This window comes from Punica granatum, chromosome 3 (genome assembly GCF_007655135.1).
Source record: "Punica granatum isolate Tunisia-2019 chromosome 3, ASM765513v2, whole genome shotgun sequence".
NCBI lineage: Eukaryota > Viridiplantae > Streptophyta > Magnoliopsida > Myrtales > Lythraceae > Punica > Punica granatum.
Genome location: NC_045129.1, coordinates 35553990 through 35577769, shown reverse-complemented (window position 1 = coordinate 35577769; position 23780 = coordinate 35553990). Strand labels below are relative to the sequence as shown.

General features: G+C 39.8%; 3 protein-coding genes and 1 non-coding gene across 4 annotated transcripts; 2 read left to right on the top strand and 2 right to left on the bottom strand.

Annotated features, from left to right (window-relative positions):
* Positions 1-5245: 5245 nt before the first annotated feature.
* Positions 5246-5318, top strand: TRNAR-ACG. The gene has a single exon. It is a non-coding gene; the product is annotated as a tRNA-Arg (tRNA).
* A 362-nt stretch (positions 5319-5680) lies between these two features.
* On the bottom strand, positions 5681-11421 carry LOC116200131 (eukaryotic translation initiation factor 4B2-like). The gene is made up of 3 exons (XM_031530846.1): positions 10055-11421; positions 8150-8578; positions 5681-6033 (listed from the first exon to the last, which is right to left on the bottom strand). The coding sequence occupies exons 1-3, from the start codon at positions 11164-11166 to the stop codon at positions 6009-6011; spliced, it is 1566 nt and encodes a 521-aa protein (XP_031386706.1). The 5' UTR covers positions 11167-11421; the 3' UTR covers positions 5681-6008.
* A 4185-nt stretch (positions 11422-15606) lies between these two features.
* Positions 15607-17276, top strand: LOC116199517. Its single transcript, XM_031529884.1, has 2 exons — positions 15607-15984; positions 16900-17276. The coding sequence occupies exons 1-2, from the start codon at positions 15662-15664 to the stop codon at positions 16907-16909; spliced, it is 333 nt and encodes a 110-aa protein (XP_031385744.1). The 5' UTR covers positions 15607-15661; the 3' UTR covers positions 16910-17276.
* A 143-nt stretch (positions 17277-17419) lies between these two features.
* LOC116199516 (protein-tyrosine-phosphatase MKP1-like) lies at positions 17420-20796 on the bottom strand. The gene is made up of 2 exons (XM_031529883.1): positions 18008-20796; positions 17420-17835 (listed from the first exon to the last, which is right to left on the bottom strand). The coding sequence occupies exons 1-2, from the start codon at positions 20218-20220 to the stop codon at positions 17832-17834; spliced, it is 2217 nt and encodes a 738-aa protein (XP_031385743.1). The 5' UTR covers positions 20221-20796; the 3' UTR covers positions 17420-17831.
* Between the last annotated feature and the right edge of the window lie 2984 nt (positions 20797-23780).

The following is a 23780-nucleotide window of genomic DNA, read 5'->3' as shown; positions in this document are numbered from 1 at the left end:
ATTTAATCTGTCAATATTATATGAATTTCTTCTTTTTTTTCCCTTTCTTTCACTATTTTAGTTTTCTGGAAAATAAATACAATTCACGTGTTGCTCTTTCAGTCTTTTTGTCTGTGCTTATTGGTTTGGGATAAGTGCTGAGACCTGCCAAAGAAGAAAAATGGATAATAACTTCCCTAGTAAGGAATTTCAAAGTAGATTTTGTTTATAAATATCACATAAAATACGAATTATTCTCAATTATGATGGGACATGTTTTAAATTTTCAAACAAAAATAGAGCATTTTGACCGGATAAGGACAACATTTAGTACAAAGAAATGAATCATATTATCGTCATAACATATATCGTCAGGGATATGGAAATATAAGGTAACTTTGCTTGGTCCAACTCCAATCGTTATTATCTTAAATATCAATGATTAAATTCCATGATATCAGGTGGTGAGGCGTGCTTATATGAGATTTCACCCGTTGAAAAGTTCAATTTTTTGTATATACTTATGTAAAAAAACATTTCGTTTCTAAGAGTTTTAAGAACATGAGAGAATGGAATTAACCTTGGCCTCCCGGTTTTCTAAATGATTACTGAAACATGGATATATCATTTGGATGATGGTCTATTTGACAAATACTAAGACGCTTTCGTTATGTTCGAGCATCATGGATAAAGGCCCATTAGAAAATGAAATGACCACTAGGCCTGTTTCCAAAATATGTATACAGCACAAGTGTATATGTGTGTGTGTGTATTGCGATCGACCCAATAACCACAAATAGGACATAAAATGGCACTGCTAAAAACTGAACATTTTCCAACGAGCTGATCCGCGGGAACACTATTTTCCAACAGAATTTCCGACCGAACAAGGCAGTCGGGAAAATGGGCTTACGAAAAGCCTTCGACGGCTTTTCCGATGGAAACGCCCGTCGGAAAATTTTTTCAACGAGAAGGTCCGTCGGAGGTATCGTCGAAAGTTCGACGGAATCACTTCCCGTCGGAGATTCCGTCGGAAGTCCGATGGAATCTCCAACGGGCACTCCGACAGATTTTCGACGGCGTCGAAAAAAGTTGCCACAAAGGAGCATACGGCCTTTTCCGACAGCTCCTCAGTCTGAAATATGTTGAAAATGCCGAACAAAATCTTTTTTTTGTTGTCCGCGACCAGGACCTGATGCTCTCTATTCCCATTTATTCATGTTGCCTCCAAATCTCAAACCCGATACCTCTCATCTGACCTGTCCCAATCCATGTCCGTCTCCTTATCCATCAAGTTATCGTCGTCTTGGCTTATCATCTATTCATATATTAATTGTATATATGGTCCATTTATTGATCCGATTTACTAAATAAAACACTGTCTTTTAGATATTTAATTAATTTTTTTACCCTAATATATAATAAATTAATACTGAATTCATACTAATAATTTTATTACAACCTGTATGACAACAAAAATAGTAAAACAATTGAACATGTAGTTTGGGTTTAAAAAAGAAAATTTCGACAGAGTTTCCCTATAAAATATTAAGATCTTATTATCACATTTAAACTTATTCACAAATTATTTAACATTAAAAAATATCCAAAATCATAACACACACATAAGTTTGACAGGTTCAACATGCATAAGTTTAACACGATAGGCAGTAATATTGAAAAAAACATAAATCCAACGTCACAAGTATCTTAAAACAAATATAAACATCACAAACTAATCATCGGACGAAGATGTGTCGTTCAACTCCTCATGACTCTCCTCCTCATCCTCATCCTCATCGTCATTCTCATCGGACTCCTCGACCACATGTCTCTCCTCCTTGGACCCAGATTTACCTTTTTTCTTCAGTTGGTCTTTCTTGTTGCCCTTCTTGGATTTTTCGCTCTGTTTGTTGATTTTTTTGAACAATTTGAGAATCATACCCTTCATTATCCCAATCTCATCATGCACAGGGGCCAAGGGGTCTGATCTGACATGTGTTGTCCTAAAGGGCCCTACTTCACGGCAATTAGTGCGAGGAGCCGAAATGAGCTCATAAGTCTGTCATTCTTGTTCGTCCCCACGACCTTCCGCCAAGTCTCTGCTTGGGGAGGAACAACCGATGATGAGGTATTCGTTTGCTGAGAAGTAACCTCCCTGACCTTTTCCTATAGGAAGAATCAATAAGAAACCATTATGCATGGCGGTATATGCAATTCTCCGCAAGCAGTATAAATTAATCATTTTTCATCTATTAACTTGCAATTGTCTCCTTTGTAAAAGGACTAATCCATTTGTTAGTTTTGCTGCTCTTATGTAATTTTTCAAACATATAGGGCACGTAAGTTGTTCACTTGCAGCCTTCTTCTACAAAGGATGAATGGACGAGTTAGCATTATTATTTCTATCATAACCAAAAAAAAGAAAAAGATTGAGTATTTTATGAGATGCACATCTCGATAAGCATGAGTACTATATGATACATTCTCTCCGCAGTGTACTGAAACTCTAGCATTGGATAGTCAATTTGGCCTTGTTTTGTTGACATTCTCTAGCGTGTCTTTCGCCCAGTCTCTCTCCAACTCGGCCAAATGAGCTTCTCCAATGAAGTTGGCCTTTTTTTTGCTAGTTTGATGCTCGTAGTACATCCCTCGTAGTCTGGACTTGCACTTGCTCATGAGGACTTGCCTCATGTAAACCTCATATCGTGGGTTGTAGTAAATCAAATTATGCATATAAATAATCGATTAGTTACGAAATGAACAATGAAATAACTATGATTTAGTATTCGAAGTAATCATACCTTCCAGTCTTTAAACAATAACTCATTCACTTCGTCTAGGACATCCTTATGAAACTTTACTATCGTCGCCCCTAGCTTATAAAAGCGGTCGATATACTGCCTTAGAACGATTGAAACCATGCGGGTGCCCTAAACAGAATCAATCCATCTGCAGTCATCAAAGTTTATGTTATTCATATTAAGGAAAATAATTGTCGGGTATGTGTACAGTAAATCGTTTACAAAGCAAACATAAGACGTACCCTTCTTTAAAGTCTAGTATAAGAAATGGGAGGCCATTGATCATCATTGGCTCCGTAGGGTAAATGATTGTACCGTTTTGATCAACAAAGAATGGGCAATGGGCTTGTTGAAAGGGGGGAACCTAAGAATGATAAAGTCCCACTCGATGGTGCCATAATCCCTTTGGTACATGTGGATCAACATGAGTTTGTGGTACCTGCAAACACATTTTCTATTTTTCAAATAATCTACTTATGAAACGCACTTATAGTGTACATAATAAAATTTATTTTATCTCTAGATGACCCTATAAACCCATTGGAGACCCATAAGCAGGTGACGAGTGGTTCGGTGATCACTGTAGAACCATATTTACCTCTAAATTACCATATTTTCCTCTAGATGACCATATAAACCCATTGGGACACCTCCACTGGTGAAGAAGAAGGGAGATACAGGTAATGATCCAAATAGTAGCTGCAGGTACCATAAAGCTCAAGGCCACAACACCGAGGATTGCAAGACACTAAAAGGGAACATTGAAAGGCTTCTTCAAGCTGGCCACTTAAGGTCATTTATTCGAAAGTGAGGCTGTGAAGATAGAGCTCGAAGCCCCCGACACGATGGGAGTCCCTTGCGACACGAGAAGCCCTATCAATACCGCTCAGAACGTGGCAAATTTTGCGAGGACTTTGTAAGCGGAGTTATTCCTTGAAAGATCCCATTAAAAAAAAATATGCTTATAATTTTTGTTCTTCTAGGAAGTTTATTTTTAGTACTTAAGATACTTTCAATTATGTTATGATTATCTAACTCTTAGAGGAAATTTTAGCTTTCATGCATGCATGGCTTATACAAGAGCATGATCTATTTCAACCTTCTCTTGCTAACGCGATGTTTAAAATCCTCTTATAACGAGATCTTCGCTCATAATGCGATGTTTAAAATCTTTTCATAATGAGGTTTTCGCTCATAACATGATGTCTAAAGACCTTTCATAACGAGGCCATCACACATAACGCGATGCCTAAGGACCTCTCATAAGGTCATTGCCCATAACGCGAAGGAAGATCTCTTAAGACAAAGGCATCACTTACAACGTGGTAATAACGGCACATGATTTTGATCCACCCTCGCGACCTCTCTAGCTGACGAGAGTGGGGGCTATGTTAGGGACCAGAAATTGGCCTGACCCATCCGGCTCGACTTATCATCATGGGCCCACCTTGATACACCGAACCAGTAATAATATCTTGTGAATATATTTCTTCCACAATTATCTCTCATATATCTCATAATATCTTTGATATTATCTCTTGAATATTCTACTGATGTATACATTTTATATACGAGATATTATTTCATATCTCTAACGTTATATATGGCGAATACATCTACTTATTATTTGTTATCAAATATTTTACACGGATTGCGATATCCCGATACAGATATATTGAGACTCCTATAAATACCTCTTCAGGTACCCTGAACCCGAGGTTCAATTCTTCTACCTTTCTTCGATACATTTTCATTTAAGTATTGGAGAGAAAAATCGGGATTCCCTCCCATTCTTCCCTTTTTTTGCATGTCACTCAAGCTTCGTGGTCGACACGTGATTAAGGTCCAAAAACTCTTATTTAGAAATTAAGAGATTTTAAATTCAATTATCATCAATGAGACTATCTATACCCATTTACTTTTTTATTGTTTTTACTAAGATCGTATTTTTTCTGTATTCGAAAAAAATGAAAAAGAAAAAATAAATGGATAAGATCATCACTCTCGGCATCTAAGGGTGTTAAAATCGAAAAGGTGGAAGAGCTAATTTATCATTTTCGAAGTTAGTCAAATGAGTTTGTTTTATGACATTATTTTCTGACGACTTCTGCAGTTTGTTTTGCTATATTTCATAAAAATGCTCACCGATCACAATGATATGACACTGAACAATCAATAAAATTGCAAAAATTAAAACTATTATTATTCATTGCTCGTGATTAACACCCATTGATTAACCCCTATCTATCCGTTTACAGTAATTAATTTAATTAGTATTTTCTCAAGTCATGTAACAGGACCAAGGCCCGAAAAGATTTCATATGGAACATAGCAATGCTCCTTGAGATGTTCGATTTTTTTTCTTTTGGTTATATTCACCCCCCCCCCCCCCGGTTTACTTTAGTGGAGCTTCGAATGTTGATTTTTTATAAAAAAATTTAGTATTACGCAAGGTCAACTCCGACTCCATGGCCCAATGGATAAGGCGCTGGTCTACGGAACCAGAGATTCTGGGTTCGATCCCCAGTGGAGTCGACTTGCATTTTTTTTGCCCCCCATTTGCATCGATCCATCTAATATTGCATCCCCGTTTTCATCGATCCATCTACTAATGCAAATGATGTAATCGATCCCCAGTGGAGTCGACTTGCATTTTATTTTTCCCATTTCCATCGATCCATCTAATAATGCAAATGATGTAAGAGCAACATTCACATAAGTACTACATTGATCGAATATCTAAATCATATCAATGCATATAAGGTCCGCAAGACCATTTCTTTTCAAGCTTGAGAGATATGCTTACACTGTCCCAACTCAAGGCTCTCACACCCAGTTGCTTTTACTGAAACCGCACATTCGACAACACAAGTAAAAATTAAGACGACAAGGCGATCGATCCCATTAGGACATCATGACATAACCAGGAAGGATACATCCGGCAATGTATATATATAACATAACACCCCAAAAAAGGACTATCCACAATGTAGTTCTGAGACTTGAAAGTCCCCACAAAGCAATTAATATAGGTTTCTCCTCTCAATAGAGTGACAAAATTAGACTATAACCGACATATTTGCAGTTCGTACTCCCATCAAAGTACTCCAATAATCCCTGCTCAACTTTTCCATACTAAAGAAAGAAAAAAGTACAGAAGCAAAATTTGTGTCCACTTCACAGTTATCAGATCAGAAGTAAAGTAAGAGAGCCTACCGAAGCAATTCACCATCTCTGCCTCGAACTTGACCTGACAAGTGTCAAAATCGGACAAACATAAGTGTTTTGAGAGGTTCTCTGACTTCATATTCAGAAATATCATAATGCAAGATCAAGTTCTTCTAGATAATGATAGATGCATATACAGAGCAAGCTTCATCCGAAATACCACATCTTCCAATTACTTCCATAGGTTAACGGATTAGAGCATTACTTTCAACCACTTCAATCAGAGGGCCAGACTTTTTTAATTATATAGGAGCGACAATCAGCAAATAACTTTCAACAAGACATCTTCCTTTCAGTATGAAACTGATGAATGTCCTTTCTTTCAGTTTCACATATCTAGTATTGTATTGACATAAATTCTTATTCTGTTCTTCATATGTACTGCATGTATATAAGTACAAAATATACGGTCCATTTACAGTGACTTTTTAAGTCACGGTAACGCATTTGGTACTTTCGTTCGAGTGTTAAGTAATTCAGCTCGAGTGTTTAATACTTTATACTCTTCATCGCGAATAATAGAAGTACTAAACACTTGACCTGAATTACTACATGCTTGAACTGAAAGAACCAAATGTGTGCCAGTGACTTTATGTCATTTTAGAATTTCCAAAAAAAAACATATAATATGAATAAAATTGACTTGCGTGCTCAAATAACATAATTATAAAAACAGTATAGGTATAGTTAAAAAACATTTGTTTTGGCAAAGAATCGTCTTTCATGCCATTTTAATCATCATTTTTCAAAAAAAAAATGAAAGAAGAAAAATAATTTGTATGTTTCATTATAAAAGAGCCAAGAAGGGGAAAAAAACAAAACAAAACAAAACTTGCTCTGCGAATAGAATGGAAAATAAAAAGGAGAAAAAAAAAGGGCTTAATTTTCAAGATACACGCTGGTAAAAAGCAGATTCTATAGCTAAAATTGCTAGTGTACTTGAAATTCCCACATATATTTGGCGAGCCCGAAATGATATTTTGAAGGGAAACTCTGATCTTTCTCAGGAAAAGATATGGATCTGGATTAAGAAGGCTGTACAAGGCAGGATGATGGGAATAAGGAACTTGGGAAGAAAAGCCACGACAGCAAACCAGAGGAAACTCCTTACAGATTGGGGCATGACTGTCAATTGAAACACTGCTTTCTATTTCTAGTAGTTTCTGTTTGTGATTCTTTTGTATCTCAGCCTTCCCTGGGTTGTTGTATTCTGGATTGGGCCTGTAATTTATAGGCTTTTGTATCTTTTCAATGAAGTTGTTATTAATAAGAGCACCCACTAATTTCATCAAAAAAAAAACGCTAGTGTACTTGTTCTCCTTTACCTTCCTTTTTGATGATATGAAAAAAGAGCACAACTGGTTCATCGAAAGAAGGGGAAAAAAATTTGCTAGTGTAGATACATATTGGTTAGATATAGCGATAGAGGAAGTTAGAAGTCTCAGAACATAATTTTGACGTAAAAGAGGGATATACATTAGATAGACACAAAAGGGAACAGATATTGTACTTAAAAGATTATCTTTATAATTATTTTGCTAAGCAATAAATAGAGGTACATTATATGTTGGTTTAGAAAATCAATTTATCAATGGTAGAGGCAGGATTTTCCTTTTCAAAACATTCCTTCTTTATTAGAAGAAATCTTCTTTCTTCTTTCTTTCTTTTCTCAACTGTGAGATGATAGAATGATTCCCTACTCTAGGAGATTTTCCTTTTCAAAACATTCCTTCTTTATTAGAAGAAATCTTCTTTCTTCTTTCTTTCTTTTCTCAATTGTGAGATGATAGAATGATTCCCTACTCTAGGAGAGTTCCACTACTCGGCTACGCCATGTGCAACTCTACTTTAATACATACCATAGGTAGATGGTGACAGGTAACAAATTACAATCACATGATGCAACCTTCCCCCGTAATAGGACTCAGAATTTGTATTAGCGAATAACTATGAAAGAAAAAGCTTAAACACCATGAGGAGAACTCCATCCAAGTAATATGAAGAACAAAAATAAATTCATCTACCGAGAAAAAAAGAAATAAATTCGAAAGAGGAACCAAAATCTTAAAAAGAAATAGTAGCCACTCCAAGCAGGAAGAAAACAGAGATAAGCAAAAGTTTCTTAAGCAAGTACTCACCCGTCGAAGTCTCTATTGGTAAAAAATCCCTTTTCCCTGCTACCTTGGAACATTCTTCTTTCACTAATGGGCCTTCCCCATGCATCTCCTGTACCTCGGGATAGAGGGCGAACGCTGTGGTCTACGCTACGGGACTCATCAACTGAACTGGACCGAGAGGGTGGCCTCTCTGAAAAGCTACTAACACTGCCTGCTCTGGAACTAGGTCTGTCAACCGCTTTTTGACCGAACCGAACTTTATCATCCAAATCACGGATCAGCAATTCCAGTTCCTTCTCTTTTTGAGACAATATAAACCTTACACTGGTTTGATCTTCTTCTGAACCTTGCAAAGATTCAGTCTTCCCCTTAAAAGCAACTTCCCGTTCCAATTCTAGCTTCAAGCTTTCTATCTGCTCTTTCAGTATCTTTTCCTGCTCTGTCTCAGGCCTGAAGTACAATGTGGGAGGTCAAAATGGAAATCATCATGAGATTTAATAAGTTTCCATGAGTCGTGACCAAAGTGATTTATGCAGAAAACAGAAGGTGCATAGAGGGCATTAAAATGTATAAACAAGATAGAATATTGATACCACCTAATATAAGAACAACCAAAAGCAGCCAGCTGCTATAGAGCCAATGACAGCCTAATCTTTGATACAAAGTAATTAATAATCATAAAAGAACGGCATAAAACATTCAGAGATCTTCTAAGAAAAATCCAATAATTGCATGCCCAGCTATCGAACCACAATATGGGGGCCTCATATCAGGCTAGTACGATAGAACTTAGTAGATTAAGCACTTAAAGTTTTTATTGAAGTTAGTTTGGTAGGAATAGGTTGGGGACTAGGGAGGAAGAGAAAGGGTGCAGAGAGAGATAAAGGACCTAATCTAACAGTAATTTGAATTATTTGATGACTCTACTAGGTTCTACCTAATTTGGAAGTCCCTTTTTCTTCAGATGTTTCTCCTCTTTCCATTACTCTTTTTCTTCTTTATTGTTCGTCCAGCTCATTCTTATAACTAACTTTTAGATGCCCCCTGACTTATTAAAAACGTTTCCACTTTAATCCAGGCATACTATCTATCCAATCATACAATCAACTGAATAGGATAAATTCTCTTTTCCCTCTACATCCTCTCTTTCTGCAGATGAAAGTGAATAGCTGCATCGTGCATATAAATGGATAAGGCTCAACATGCTTACATCTCTTTTCTCTCTTTTGCCCCTATCAATATATGGTGAGATAACGAATGCACTAGTAAGAAGCATTGAGTTGAGAATACATGCAATGAGTTGATACCACGTTCTCGAATAGCTTTTTTTTTTTGTTCCTTTTTGTTTTTGTTTTTTTTGGCCAATGGAATATGTGAGATGCAGGACCATCATGGACCAAACGAAGGAAGCAAAGGAATAAGATAATGTAAGAAATGAAAGCAGAGTCTTCGGCAAGATTTGCCCACCCAACCTCAGTAAGGTACCCTCGCTTTCTATTTATCATATTCACCTACATTTATACCCCTTTTATGTTCATATGTACCCAGACACATCAGAATGGTCACACTAATGATGATTCAAGATATTTTTTCTCAATCAAATAAAACTGGCATTTGCTGTCTGGATGCTATGATGGACTGCGGGTTTCTACTACACCTCAGAAATTATTACAGATTTCTGATGCACTCACTATGCTTTCCATAAATTCTACTCATTGCCTCCCTAACCTGCAAGATAGCTGCATTGTATTTGCCAATTTCACTCTTTAATAGTCCTAGTGACTTCGAAATCTATGGGAATGATCGTCGGAGAGAGCTTTCCCTCTCCGAATATCAAAAGCAATAACCTTTAGAGCTGAGCAAGCATCCTTACAGCTTATAAAGAAACAACCAATGATAAAGTTATAAGCACTCAACGGGACTTACCGATCCACACGACGGTGCTCCAATTCAAAATCGATTTTGCGCCAGTCCATCCCTTTCTCTTCCAACAACACTTCCCGAGGCTTGGCATCTCCAAATGGGTTTACTTTCGGCCTTGGCTTCACCACATTCTCAGTACTCTCGGACCTTGCCGACTGTGCACTCGAAGGCCTGCTGGAACTCGCACTTGTAGGCCCACCGGTCTTTTTGGCCTCAATCTCCAAGTCCAGCTTCTTGAAGTCCAAACCTTTCTCGGCCAACACCTCCTCTCTCGGCCTAGCGGCCCCAAATGGACTAGGCCGAACTGGTTTAGCAGGCTCGTCCGCACCTGTATTGGAATTCTCTTTTGGAGGGGCCAGCACTAATCTAGGGCGCTCCGAGGGCAGTGGTTCTCCTCTAGTCCACCGATCTGGCTCGGTCCTTGAATCATGAAACCCGGAACTGAAGCTGGAATGTCGAGCAGGAGGTGGTGGTTGGAACTGGGGCTTCTTCCCGAAAGTCCAATTATCAGCCTCATCAGCCCTGGAGCTGCCCCCTCCTCCTCCTCCTCCTCCGAGTGAATTGTACCGACCTGGCCGGCTTGAATCGAACGACGGGAGCGTTTTCTTCGTGGTTGCCCAATTATCCACCTCATCGGCACGAGAAGGCTGATCAAAATCTGAAGCCCTGGAAGGCAGTGGCCCGCGACGATCATCATCAAATCCACCACCATACGACCTCCTGCTCCCACCGCCACCCCACGAGCTGTCGCCCTCGTCGTGCATCCTGCCCCGCATCGGACCGGACCTTCCATAAGAGGAGAAGCCGCCGCCGAGTCGGCCATGCTGCAGCTCCTCAGCAGAGTGCTCCTTGGGGCCGGTAGGGAGCCGGAGCATCTCATCGGTGGTGAGGCCCTTGTAGGCGGAGCTGGAGCCGGTCCCGGTGGAGCCAGCGGAGTGGAATTCCGTCAGGGACATCTTTTTCTTCTTGGACTTGGCGGTGGCAGCTTCCTTCAGGCTAGGGAAGCTCTGTGGCTCGGGGCCGGCCATGGCAGCGGCTGCCGCCGCCTGCCGCTCCTCCTCCTCGGCGGCATCCGCCTCGGCGGCCCAGGAGCCGACGCCCCACGCCTTGGACATTTCTCAGAGATCAAGATCTGAGAGAGGAATTCGGGAGAGAGACTGAGACGAACGATCTGATAACTAGAAAAAAGAAGGAGCTCAGCAGCTGAGAGGGTAAAATTGATGGGTGTGAGCATGGGGCTCCGTCAATGGAGCCGGAGCTCCGACGACATGCGAACGGAATCGAATCGAATCGAATCGGAGAGGAGAGGGAAGGTGGGTGGGCTGAACAGTTAAGCTGCCTGTGAGCATAGAAGGAAGGGAGGAAAGATTTTTGCTTTTTATTTATTTATTTATTTGTGAGGCGGAATGAGCCATGAGGAAGAAAAATGAAATTACAAAAAAAGAGAAAATATTTCATGCTGACGCTCAGGACAGGAGCGTGTGAGTCACGGGCCAATGGGAGTGGCGGATGGTTAATGTTTAGGGGGTAGATGGAGATTTGGCGCGCGCCGCGCCTAGCTAACTCGGCCGTTCGTGATCACCATCATGGGAAGTCTTTATAAGGATATATTGTATAACGAATATACTCTTATAAATTTTATTTTGGTTAGCAGTAAATGTTTTTTTATGTTATTTTTAAAAATTAATAGATAATAGAAATCTTTATTTATTGACTTATCACATCGTCACATTAATATATCTATTACATATAAGTTTTTTTTCGAAATGAAAGAGTTTGGAAGGTCAGATTGGGGAACGTCTAAGGTGCATATATATGTATGTATGAAAAAGTACAAAAATCCTTCATATGATTTGAATTCGGGACAAATTACATTATGTATTTTTGTTAGGAACAATTAACCACACTATGGTATATACTCTGTTAAACATAGGAGATTAGGACGTTAATTTTTTTTCTATTTTCAGTCCTCAATATTTAACATTTTAATCATTTTGATTTTAAATCTTTTTCTTTTATTATTCATATTATAAACTTTCCATTTTATTTCATTTTAGTCTTGTAAAGAAAATCGAAAGGGAAGGAAGGGTCAGGGTCGCCAATTGTGGAGGGGTCGGGACCGCCAATTCCCTTTCGATTTTCTTTGTACGACTAAAATAAAATAAAATGAAAAGTTGGGGCTAGAAATGATAAAATAAAATAAAATTAGAGCCAAAATGATTAAAATGCTAAAAATTGAGGACTGAAGTGGAAAAAAATTAACGTCGTAACTCCCTATGTCTAACGGAGTACACCATAGAGAGGTTAATTGTCCCTAACAAAAATACATGATACAATTTGTCTCGATCCCAAATCATAAGAGGGTTTTTGTACTTTTTTTTCATAATAACTAAAATACTTAAAATTACAATAGAGTAAATTAATTTTAAGTAAACTAGCCATTTTTTTAAGTAAGTTCTACTCATTTTAAAATATTAGTTGGAACAAGATACTTTTTATGAGTTATAATAAATTTTTTAAATTCTTAATAAATTATTTATATTTGAAGTAAAATACACTAATTTTAAATAATCTTTAGTTACAATGCTAGTAATTTTGAGGTTATTTTACTTAAAATTTAGAATAAAATGCTTGAGTGGCTGCCTATCCTTGTATCAAAATTATGCAAACTAGGGAACACCTCGTCAGTTGAGGTCCTCCCGGCCCTGAATGGTCAAAACTTAACAGGGATGGTTTGGCTCTCGGTAACCAGGGTAAAGCGGGCAGTAGTGGTCTCATTTGAGATACGAATGGCCACTGGATTGTAGGATTCACACCGTAAAGTTGGCTTAGCTACTAGCGTGGTGGCATGAGTTATCGGCCCTCCGTGATGGCTTGCAACTAGCTGCTAACCTCGGGATTACTCACCTTGAGATGGGGCTAGATGCGAAGGTCGTGTACGATCTGATTTGGAGTGATTGAGCATCTAACTTGCTATTTCATACACTCGTAGCCGATTGCAGGACCCTGACCAGCACATTTCGGGGCATTCGTGCTGTGCACATTCCGGGCTAGGAAGAAAGTTGGTTTGCAGCAGAAAAGTTGAAATTTTCAAATAATAATGCAGATGATGCAGAAATCACATTTATATCAAAAGAAAAAAAACTTGTTTAAAATAAAAAAATAAAAAAATTTGAAATTTATTAAACATTATTATGAAAATATACATACTCATAAATTTAATATTTACTGACCATTTATTACTTAACTGAAATAAGTATGTTCTATTAATTAATTTGATTTTGCAAAATACTAACATATTGAGTTTCTTCTAATCGCGACTTATAAAATTTAAAATTTTATTTTAAACAATTATTAGATGATAAACACATAGAGTTAATTAATTTTTAAAATATTCTTGAAATTAAAAGATGTTTTTAGGTACCACATATTTGTGATTAATCAATGTTATATTCAAGTACATGTAAATATTTTAACTTCAAAATATACTAACTTGTCATCACTCGAATATGAAATTTTTATTTCTTTTTGCTCTTTAGGTAACTAAAATTTTATTAATATTGTATCTAAATTATCTTTAAAAAAATGATTAAATTTTCACTATGTTCCAAGACACTTATTTTTATATTAGTTAGAGTTTTTTGCTACTAAAAGGTCGATCAATGAGAAATCCTTGATTATCTTTCCAGTATATGTTGCAGCTTTTAATGAATTCTTCAATTATTATATATTGTACACAAATTATCCAATGACAAATTTATTTGATTTATCGTGCGTTGATGGTGAAGGTCAGAGGTCCGGGACCGTTAGATGAGGAGACTTATTTAGCAAGGGGTTGTAATACTCTCAAGACTAGAGCCCAACCGAACACTCTGCCCAATGACCATCTGTTAAGTCGTGCCAACTTTTTTTTTTTTTTTGGCCGGGTCATTTCGGTGGAAAAATGCACATGCTTCAATTTCTTAGAATATACAAGTATTTATTTTATTCTTCTAGTTGAGAGGAACTTCTTATGTTACGACAAATAGATAATGACAATATATTAGATTCAGCCGTTCCCATAGTTGCGGTTTTCAGTATGTCCCGATGAACACGAGAAGCAAGATACTTATATATATATATATATATATTTTCTGAATAATAATAATAATAATAATAAACAATAAAAAATAAAAATCCTTATAGAGAAGCAATGCCCTTATAAGGAGGTGAAAAGAAGGCACAATATCATATCAATTACAAATACGATTAGGTTATCTATAAAAATAAAAATCCTTATAGAGAAGCAACGCCCTTATAAGGAGGTGAAAAGAAGGCACAATATCATATCAATTACAAATACGATTAGGTTATCTGCAAGCAAGTTAGCTTCGTGGTAGATGTTTGGTGTGCCTTGCTCGGACCTCACTCATCTCTTGGCAAAGGTTACTGCAATGATTGACATTCGACAGTAACATATACGAGCTTTAAATAGTACATAATACACACCCTAAACTAGATGATGCAATACTTAATAAGCTTCAATCTCATCATAAAGAAAGTCAATGTTAAGCTTCCGAACTAAAAGCATGTCCAGCGGATACAAAATTGGGTGTCGGTGCCCCATGTGGCGGTACCGGCACCCATACTGCCATTGGACCTGCTCCACGTGGCAACACTGCCCTTGGCACTCCTAGGGGAGTGCCGTGTCGGGTCAATTGGGGCAGGTCGCGTCGCTAGCTGGGGCTCATGCAACCTGCCCCTTAACTTTTTATTTAGAAAAAAAAATTCAAAAATCAGAGAGAGAGGAGGAGGAAAAAAAGAAGTGATGGGCCCAAACCCAAAGAGAAGGAAAAATATTAAAGTGGTGGGCGCAATGTGGTGTCAACCATTAGAGTGTTTTTTATAATGAGTGCTACTGTCGTATTTTTTGAACTTGCTTTAAGAATAGGCCATCCGAGACGGACCTATAGAATTTGGATTTGGTTGCAAATAAAAAAATAATTTTCTCGAGTTAAGGGTGAAGAATAGGACTTTCATCAAAATTGAAATAATGATACGTAAAATTACTTAATAAGTCAAAATTTTAGAGAGGCGATTGCCCCCGAGCCATTATTCTAGACATAATGAAGGGACTAAAATTCAGTAATGATACTCATACGATATTTTTAAAATTTTAACTTAAAGTACCTTGTGATCACAGCAAATAAACATTTGAACTGTAATTCCACTCAATAAATTGAGGATATCTCCTAAAATTAAATTATCAACATAAATGCATAAAAAGAGAGGAATGGGTCTTTGCGTAATGACACAAGGTGCCGCTCGGTACCAAGAAGTCCTGACAGTGGGATTTATGTACTCTTTTATTTCGTTTTATTTTCTTGCATTGTACTACCTACATGTCTCTATTATTACAAAAAAAAAGAGCATAAAAAGGAATTCTGAAAATTAGAAAACAGCCCTTTACTTAAACGGATCGGCCCGGCCCGGCCAGGCCCAGTGCCGCTCCCTCGGATTTATTTCCCAAATTGCCCTTAGAGAAGTCTGATATTCACAAGCCAATCCCCGTCCGTCACTTCACTTCTCCTACAGCAGAGAAACCTTTCAGCAAAACCCTAGACCCTAGAGATGAACTCCATAGCCAGGGAAGCTCGAAGCCTATTGAAGCGCCCGACTTGGGCGTCCGGCCAGTCGCTGAGCTGCAATCCTCACCATCACCAGCAATGGAGGGGGATCCGGGTGAAGGTCTTGAACGGGAACCTCGAGCGGGCACTGACCTACATGCAGCGGGTGATGCAGTCCAGCGGGATCGAGCGGATGATTAAGCAGGAGCAGACTCACCACATCAAGAACTCCGAGAAGCGCGTGCTGGCACGCAAGAACCTCGAGCGTAAGCTCCGGTCCCAGGAGTTCGCCCGCAAGCTCCAGGCGGTTCTCGTCAAGAAAGTCAGGTAACGTCCTCTGGCTATGCGGCCTTGATTTTAGCTTTCCGGCGTCGAAATGCATTGAATTGGAGCTTGTAGCGTCGAAATCACAGCTTGAATTTTGCTTCAGAGGTGAGTGAGCATCGGAAAAAAGGGATTGAAATTGGCTGCAGACATGATTCATTCGTAAAAACCGTGAACATGAGATTGAAAGTTTGGATGTTTGGATATGATCTTGTGTTGATTAGAGTTGCTGTTAGTCAACATAAATGTGCAAATTTCTTGCTCGAGCTTTAGATAAGTCCAAACTGGTAGAATGCGGATCCTAAAATCCGGACCAAGAGTTGTGTCAGATGACTTAATTGCATTGCCGGCCCTTATTGCTCGAGGCTGATGCAGATCTCATCTGTTTGATGGGATAAAACTGTCCTTGTCTCCTTGGCTTAAAAATCTTGTGCTTTGGAGGATTCTAATTCTATCTCGAGTAAGCTTTGCTGAAGTGAAGTTCTGATATTTTATTTGGCATCCGATAATTTTCGACTGGAAAGTAGAGGTGCTCAATAATGATGGTTCAACTGCCATAACTTAGGCTGTGGTTCATGTGAATACCCCAATCTCCTTGGCTTGTGTTTCTCGTAAAATAAGGGGGGAAACCGTATGCCTGTTATGCCATATCGCTGTAGTGACAATTTCATTCCACCTGTGTTGCGGACGAGGGAACTTTGGATATGGCATTTCCAGAATGGATGGAAGTATGCCTTTCAGCTCAGTTGAAAATTTTATTTCCTTCCGACCGGCCAACATTTGAATTATCTGTTATCTCATACGGAAGCCATTGATTTCATGTGGCCTTGCTTTCGCAATTTTGTCGATTGTCGTATGAGTCTTCCTTCTGCAGTGCTGCAAGAATACCAACTTAATGTAATCTTGTGTAATTTGCAGGGGCATGTGAGAACATTTTGGATCGGTATCATCAGACAGGGAGAAACAACATCAATTTTTATGACACTCTTGGCAGTTTCCATGAGCTCCGACATCGATAAGTTACCTTCCTGTTCGACACTTTGAGGGCAGTACAAATTTTTTAGATGGTGCTTGATAATATTACAGTCTCTTAATGTAGACTGCCCAAACTTCCAGGAAGTGAGTGATAGACATGTTTTATCTGCGAAAGGGTTGTGTTCTATATCCCGTGAGCTGAAAATTCTCGCTCTTGAATTTGATGGCAATTTCCTCGATCTATTCGGACATTGTGCAAATTGAATCATCAGAAATGTCTAATGCTAAGCAGCTTCTGCTGTTTCCAGTCGAAGATTTCACGTCGGCATGTCATTCAGCATTCAGCCATATTATAGTTTCTGCTGCTTTAATAAGCACATCTGAGCAATAGTTGTCAAAGGGAACGACACCAGAGACCCAACACGATGAAAATAATTTACCTCGATGTAATTCCGAACAGAAGTAAAGGGAAAGTATTCTCGACTTCACTTATTGATATTATTCTCTTCTCCTTTGCGCAACTGAAAGTTAATAAGCTATGTATCTAATATCTTGTCCCTAATTAGCGTACAGTACACCTTTCTGTACATCACATATCGACAACTTAGTTCAATAAAACAGTAGATAGATAAATCCTTCCCATACATCATCTCACAGGCAGGCCACTTTTGCTGCCTGGGATGCCTGAATCTTCAATCAAGGCCGGAACAATAACGAGCAACGCTGGATTCTGCAAGTGGTCCTTGCTTTTCTCGATCAACAGCAAATCGAACACGGGTACAGATGTTGTCTTTCCTCTCGAGCGTATTCTAAGCAGATTTTTATGCAGGACCCGTCGAACTCTATGAACTATTCTGGCACTTTATCCCCACTAGTTATCTGCAGAAGACCACGATCATATATGAATCCTTGCCATCGGGAATAACAATTATAAATTGTCCGACGATTATGAAAAACAAGATTCATGTGAAAAAACAGATACATAAGCACACAACCTTTGCAGTTTTATTCCGACAAATAAGACTTCAAATACATCGAAGCAACTATTTACCTGCACAAAGTGGAAAGATGAAAGCTCTTTCCCTCTTCAACTTCCGCTAACATTTCGCCATCGAGCTTTGACACGGGATCAGCATCAGCCTCCATCATTAACACTTCCCCGTCATCTTCGCCATCCTCCAATCGGTCATGATCAGCATCCTGCATCACATCATCGCCCAAGTCCGGTAGTGAAAAGGACCATGGCCGGACCAGCTTCCTGTGAACGTGAGATTGCTCATCAACCGATGGTAGGCGCATCCGAGGCGGAGGATTACTCCCTCTTCGCTCTGCTATAGAGGGTAAAATGCCCTTCCCCTCTAGACGCGAGTTCGCAACCCTCGAAACCTGATCAGCGGGGAAAACCTCTCTCGGGGAAGCCGGGCTATCCTTACTAGGTGAAGGAAACTTATCCCACCAGCGGATGTCCTTCCTCAGAGCTGGGCCTGCTGATTCCAAGCCAGAAGGTGAGGGCTGCTGGGAGGACTGGTAGGGCAAGTCAGACCAGTTAGAAGACGAGGGCGAGAAAGTGAACGAGCTCCCGGAATAGTCAGATGTTGATGGTGAGAGTGTCGGGGACTTGGAACTGAAAATTGGGCTACCAATCGGGATTCGAGAATATGAATCGGGCGAAGAAGTAATGCTTCCTTCCTCCTCTTCTCTATAAGAGCCAGTGTCGCTTATCCTCTGGGGACTGCTTGTGAGGAAGCAACTAAGCGAATCCGGCGAGCCACAGGGATGTGTTGAAGGTGTCAATGGCGATGAGGGGATATTCATATGATCAGACTCTTCTGATTCCCTCGGTGAACTTAGAGTTGCAGTGGCTGCAGAGTTAGAGACCCCTTTCAATCTCAATGAGGTGAGATACTCTCTCATCAAACCGCTAGCAAACTTCTGCCTAAGTCGGTCCCATCCATTTTCCCGAGCTGGGAGGCACATCTCCGTATCGGTATTCGATACAGAGAATATCGGAACGACGCCTCCAGCGAGGGCCTTGTGGAAGATCTCAAAATCTAAATCGTAATCCTTCACTCTCCTCCCGCCAATCTCAACACAATCGATAGCAAAACCTGAATCACTTTTGCGAGAGGAACTTTCTTCAGTTCTTTCCTCAACCCTCTCGTCCCCATCAGACAAGAGTTGCATATTTGCAAGAGAATTCCAAAATTCCGATGGCTCTTCCCCTTCTCCTATCCTCAAGATGGGGCCCTTTGCCCTCTCGTATCGGATGACCTGAAACGCTGCATCCATCGCCTTATTCGACATCACATGTTTGCACTCCTTCCCGACCCAGACATATATAGCATCGGGAACATGGACAATGAACGCACCCCGAGAATCAAGCCCCTTGGCACCTGGGCGGCCGAGCTGCTTTGGCACGAGGTGCAGAGGATCGTAAGGTGAGTGCGGGGCCATTCTGTACATTCTGATCATTCGAGCAGAGTTAGGGGATGGGAAGTTCACCCTCTTCTGGCGCTGTAGGAGCTGACAGGCGAATCCCATGTTCGGATTCGTCACCCCTCGTGCAGCCTTCACATACTGGAACGCATCCTCAAAGCTCTGTCCATCCCTCCACATGAGGTAAGCTATGACCAGGGAGGTCGATCTAGAGACCCCCTGACAGCAGTGAACCAGAACCCTCCCACCCTGCTCCCGGACATCCTCGAAGTAATCGAAAACATCATACAGAATGCTCGTAATGTCCTCGGACGGACTATCCTGCAACCAGAGAGTCTTGTACACGAGATCCTCCCTGAAGTACTCGGGCGAGACGAACCCAACGCAATTGAGGACGTGGGTGATCCCGTTCTGCCTCAGCGTCTCCCTGTTCTTGGCCACCGCATCGCTCCCGAGATAAATATGGTCCGCGATCTTCGAGCATTCCTTGTCGAAGAATGCGAGCTTGTCCCTCTTGAACTGGAACTCCATGCCGGAGCCCGTCCCGCCCGGGCCGGGATTCCCACTTCCCCCTCTCGGGGTCTGTATATTAGGCCACACACCGAGGTCGTCGGACCCGGCCTTGGGCCACTCCTCAACATTCTGTCGGGAAACCGAGAGGGGCTGGAGCGGCGGGAGGCACAGGCGGGCCTTGCTGTTGTTGGCCGGGGCCCGAGGGTTGGGGTTCGGCTTCGACGGGGAGCGGTCCGTCCACGAGACGGACCGCAGGTAGGCCTTTCGGGGGGCCGGCGGCAGCGGCTTCCCCCGATCATCGTCCTCGCCGACCATCTCGACCGGGAACCCCCTAACAGAACTCTCCACCGGGCAAACGGGTAGAGGTCAGAGGATTGGTTCCGGGGGGCATTTGGAAAAGGGCAAGCTGTCGGGGATCTTTTATTGGAAATTACGGTCCCCTTTCCCTTCTGCCGTCTTCCACTCAAAACCCTTGACTGATTCTCTCACTACACTTTCTTTCTCTCTCTAACGACAGGCATTCGCAGAGGGGGAAGACGAAGAAAAATCAAACACGAAAACGAAGACCCAGTAAAAGCATAAGAAGAACAGTAGGGGGTGGCTCGCTGTTGCTTGCAGAAAACGAACAAGATAAAGGAAGGGGGGGTTTCAATTCAACAGAGAGAGAGAGAGTGGGAGAAGCTTAGCTGAGGGATGATAGATGCTAATGGAGGAAAAAAAATACAAAGACGATTCGGTCAATCCAAAGATTAAGAATTTGTAAAAGAAAAATGGGATTTTTACAGGCGAATGTGTTGAACGGAGACTTACTGGACGAAGACGACGACGAAGAAGAATCTTACAGAGGAAAGGAACAGTTCTTTGGAGGTACGTGGTGGGCGTCTTACGTTGCTGCAAAGGACCTGCTGCTTCTTCCTAGCTGAAAAACGAATATAGTAAAAAAAAAATTTTCGGTGAAATCACGACGACGTGTATTCGGATAAATAAAGTTGAAACGATTATAGTAAGATTATTTGTTTCGTTCAGTTATCGGCTTGCCATCAAACGCTTTCATTGGACACTGGATCGCCGTCTACGACCGGGTAAGTCTGTCAAGATGGAATCAACGTGGCTATTCGGGCAGTTCATCGACTCTTCTTCTTACGTAACCACATATTATGTTCAAATCTTGTAAAAAAAAAATGATTCTAAGATCTTTATTTCTTAACGAGTTGAGATGGATCGAACTGAAATAGTTTAATCCAATTGAGGTTCCGGTCAGTGGTTGGTAACATGGTATAGATTAAAAAAAAAAAAGCATGCTAGAGTTTGTAAATATTGTGATTTATTTATTTTTAGAAATTTTTAGGAAAATGTAAATAAGAGAGATGAAATTTTTGCGCACGACCGGTGCATGTCGGCCCAGGTTAGATGGAGAGAGAGAGAGAGAGAGAGAGAGAGAGAGAGGAGGGAACATGGGGGAGACTGGGTCAAAGTGCCACGTCATCAGGCAAGTTATTGCTTTGAAGTTTTGTCCTTGCGTGAGAATATTATCCTAACCAATTGTCTACTTTGTTCGACCCAAAGTATTTGTCCATTAATAATCGGGTTCAGTGCAGCGATACTCTATCGGAAATCGAAGGATTTGTGTGTTTGATACCTTTTCGCTAGGGAATCCTCGATATTTTCCATGTTCTCTATTTCCTAATAAGCCGATAAGCCACCTAGCAATCGAAAGACAAAAAGTTATTCCTCATAATTATCTATAAAAAAAAAAAAATAATCAATCAGGATGTCACTGTTTTAAGTCTAATTTTATGGGGGCACTAATACCATCTCTCACGAGTATTGTAATTGGTCAATCTAAAGTGTCAGACCATGTAGTCGGTAGGTAGCGATGATTGACGCGATAACACCGCAATAGTTTATCGATTGGCCATGCCACGTGGTCGCTGGCATGGCTCGCGGTGTCAGCTCTCCATAGAATGCAATTCCCCAATTGAATTTCATCATAATTTCTTTTAGGCCGTCGAAATTTATACGAGTTAACTGCGAATTAGAGCCCTAAACACTTGTTTCGAGTATAATTTCCCCCTATAATTGGATTTTAGGTTTATTGGAGAAGCCTCTCAAAGTTCGATATTCCGGCCTACCAGCATAGAGAATGAGGCCTCACTTCCTCACGTTTCATTTTTTTGGTTATAAACTTTTGACTATTTTTACTCTTTCAGTTGATCAAACAAGCAAAGACTTCATAAAATTTTCTGACCTTTTTTTTTTTAATCTATTCTCGTCCCTTTTACGCATCATGTCGGGTACTGTAGTCAATGCTCATGACAATGATCTTAAAATAAGAAGGGCTAAAACTTTAGTAAGAGGTAAAAGACCGAAATGGGCTGTTGTGGAATCTTAAGGCAAGTGGTATGAGACCGTGGAAAGAAACAAATAAGGAAAATGGACAAATTTCATGATACGAAGTGGAAAAATTAATTTATTTTATTATATGAATTTACGGCACATATGTGTTAATAAATGGATTAATTACCTCAAAAACATATTATTATTTTTTACATTTTATTAATTCTAATACGAACTTTTTTTTTATCTATAAATACATAAATTCTCAATTTGATATCAATATTAGCACGCGTCAACTCTTTCGTTAATTTAAACGAGAATTGTTGGCCAACACCCTCGATCGGGGTAGTCGACGACCTCAGTAGTCGCTAGTAACTTTACAAGGGTGGTGGTGGCCTCCGGTGAGCCCTTCCTACCCAAATTTGGAAAAAAAAATAAGTAAATTCCAAAAAGAAAGAAAGAAAGAGAGGTTGACGGCGAGAGCCTCATCAACGGACACCACCCCACAATGAGGGTCGGTGTCATCACCGGTTATCTCATTTGAGGGGTGGTGATCACCGCTAAGGTCTTATCGATCAAAAAAGATAACGTCATGCTAATATTGATATCAATTTGATAATTTGTGTATTTTTAGATAAAAAAATTCGTACTAGAACTAATAAAATGTGAAAAGTTTATATTGTTTAGGTAATTAACTCTTAATAAATTGTCACTTGTTAAAAAAAACTCATTTGCGATAATTAAGAACGTTAAATCCTCTAATAAAGATCCTAAAAATCCACCAACATGAGCTGATTCAAGTGATTTGGTACTTATTTAGCTTAAGTAAGGTATGGGTTCGAATTCTTGTGAATGTAAAAAATCTATGCTGTGAGAGTTTTACCTCTTAGTGTGCCAACCCGGCTCGACTGAATTAATCGAAACTCAATTGGGCTTCCGAAAACTATGATTCACAAAAAAAAAAATCCTTCTAAAACTTTTTTTTCCCCGAGTAACTCCTCCTAATTTGTAATTCCATTCACAATGATATAAGTTGTAATTTATGTTGTGTAGATTACAACTTATACTATTGTGAAAGTAATTTTTTAATCAAAAATTGATTATTAGGAAAATATAATAATAATATACTATAATATAATTGATATTCTCTCACATCTCATAATCAATTGAGATTACCTTTGTCTCTCTCCTCTAAAAATTGGGTCAACAATGTCACTGTCCCACCCTATTTAAGCCCCAGAAAATTGCATAAATTTCTTTGACCCCAAAACCTAATAATGAAAGCGACCTATTGGTTGATTTTTGACTGAGGTAGCTTATCCCGATCTACCTTCGATTAGCCCAATCAACTTGTCCAATTGAGAACAACGTCATTTTACTTCCCTTCACAACATTCCAATTGTTCATCCAAATCCTAGTTTTGTTATATTTAATCATAATCTCCGGCCTTCTCAACGGCTCAACCTCGTTCGGTCTCGCATTGTTGGACAATGATAGGCTAACCCACCCGGATGAAGTGAGGCACGCTGATATCGTAT

Bases quoted from the DNA above. Each gene is read 5' to 3' on its own strand.
- LOC116200131 (XM_031530846.1), bottom strand. From the start codon at position 11,166: ATGTCCAAGGCGTGGGGCGTCGGCTCCTGGGCCGCCGAGGCGGATGCC. The intron at 8,579-10,054 runs GTAAGTCCCGTT...ATTGTACTTCAG, and splicing joins GAGCACCGTCGTGTGGATCG to GCCTGAGACAGAGCAGGAAA. The intron at 6,034-8,149 runs GTGAGTACTTGC...GACACTTGTCAG, and splicing joins ACCAATAGAGACTTCGACGG to GTCAAGTTCGAGGCAGAGAT.
- LOC116199517 (XM_031529884.1), top strand. From the start codon at position 15,662: ATGAACTCCATAGCCAGGGAAGCTCGAAGCCTATTGAAGCGCCCGACT.
- LOC116199516 (XM_031529883.1), bottom strand. From the start codon at position 20,220: ATGGTCGGCGAGGACGATGATCGGGGGAAGCCGCTGCCGCCGGCCCCC.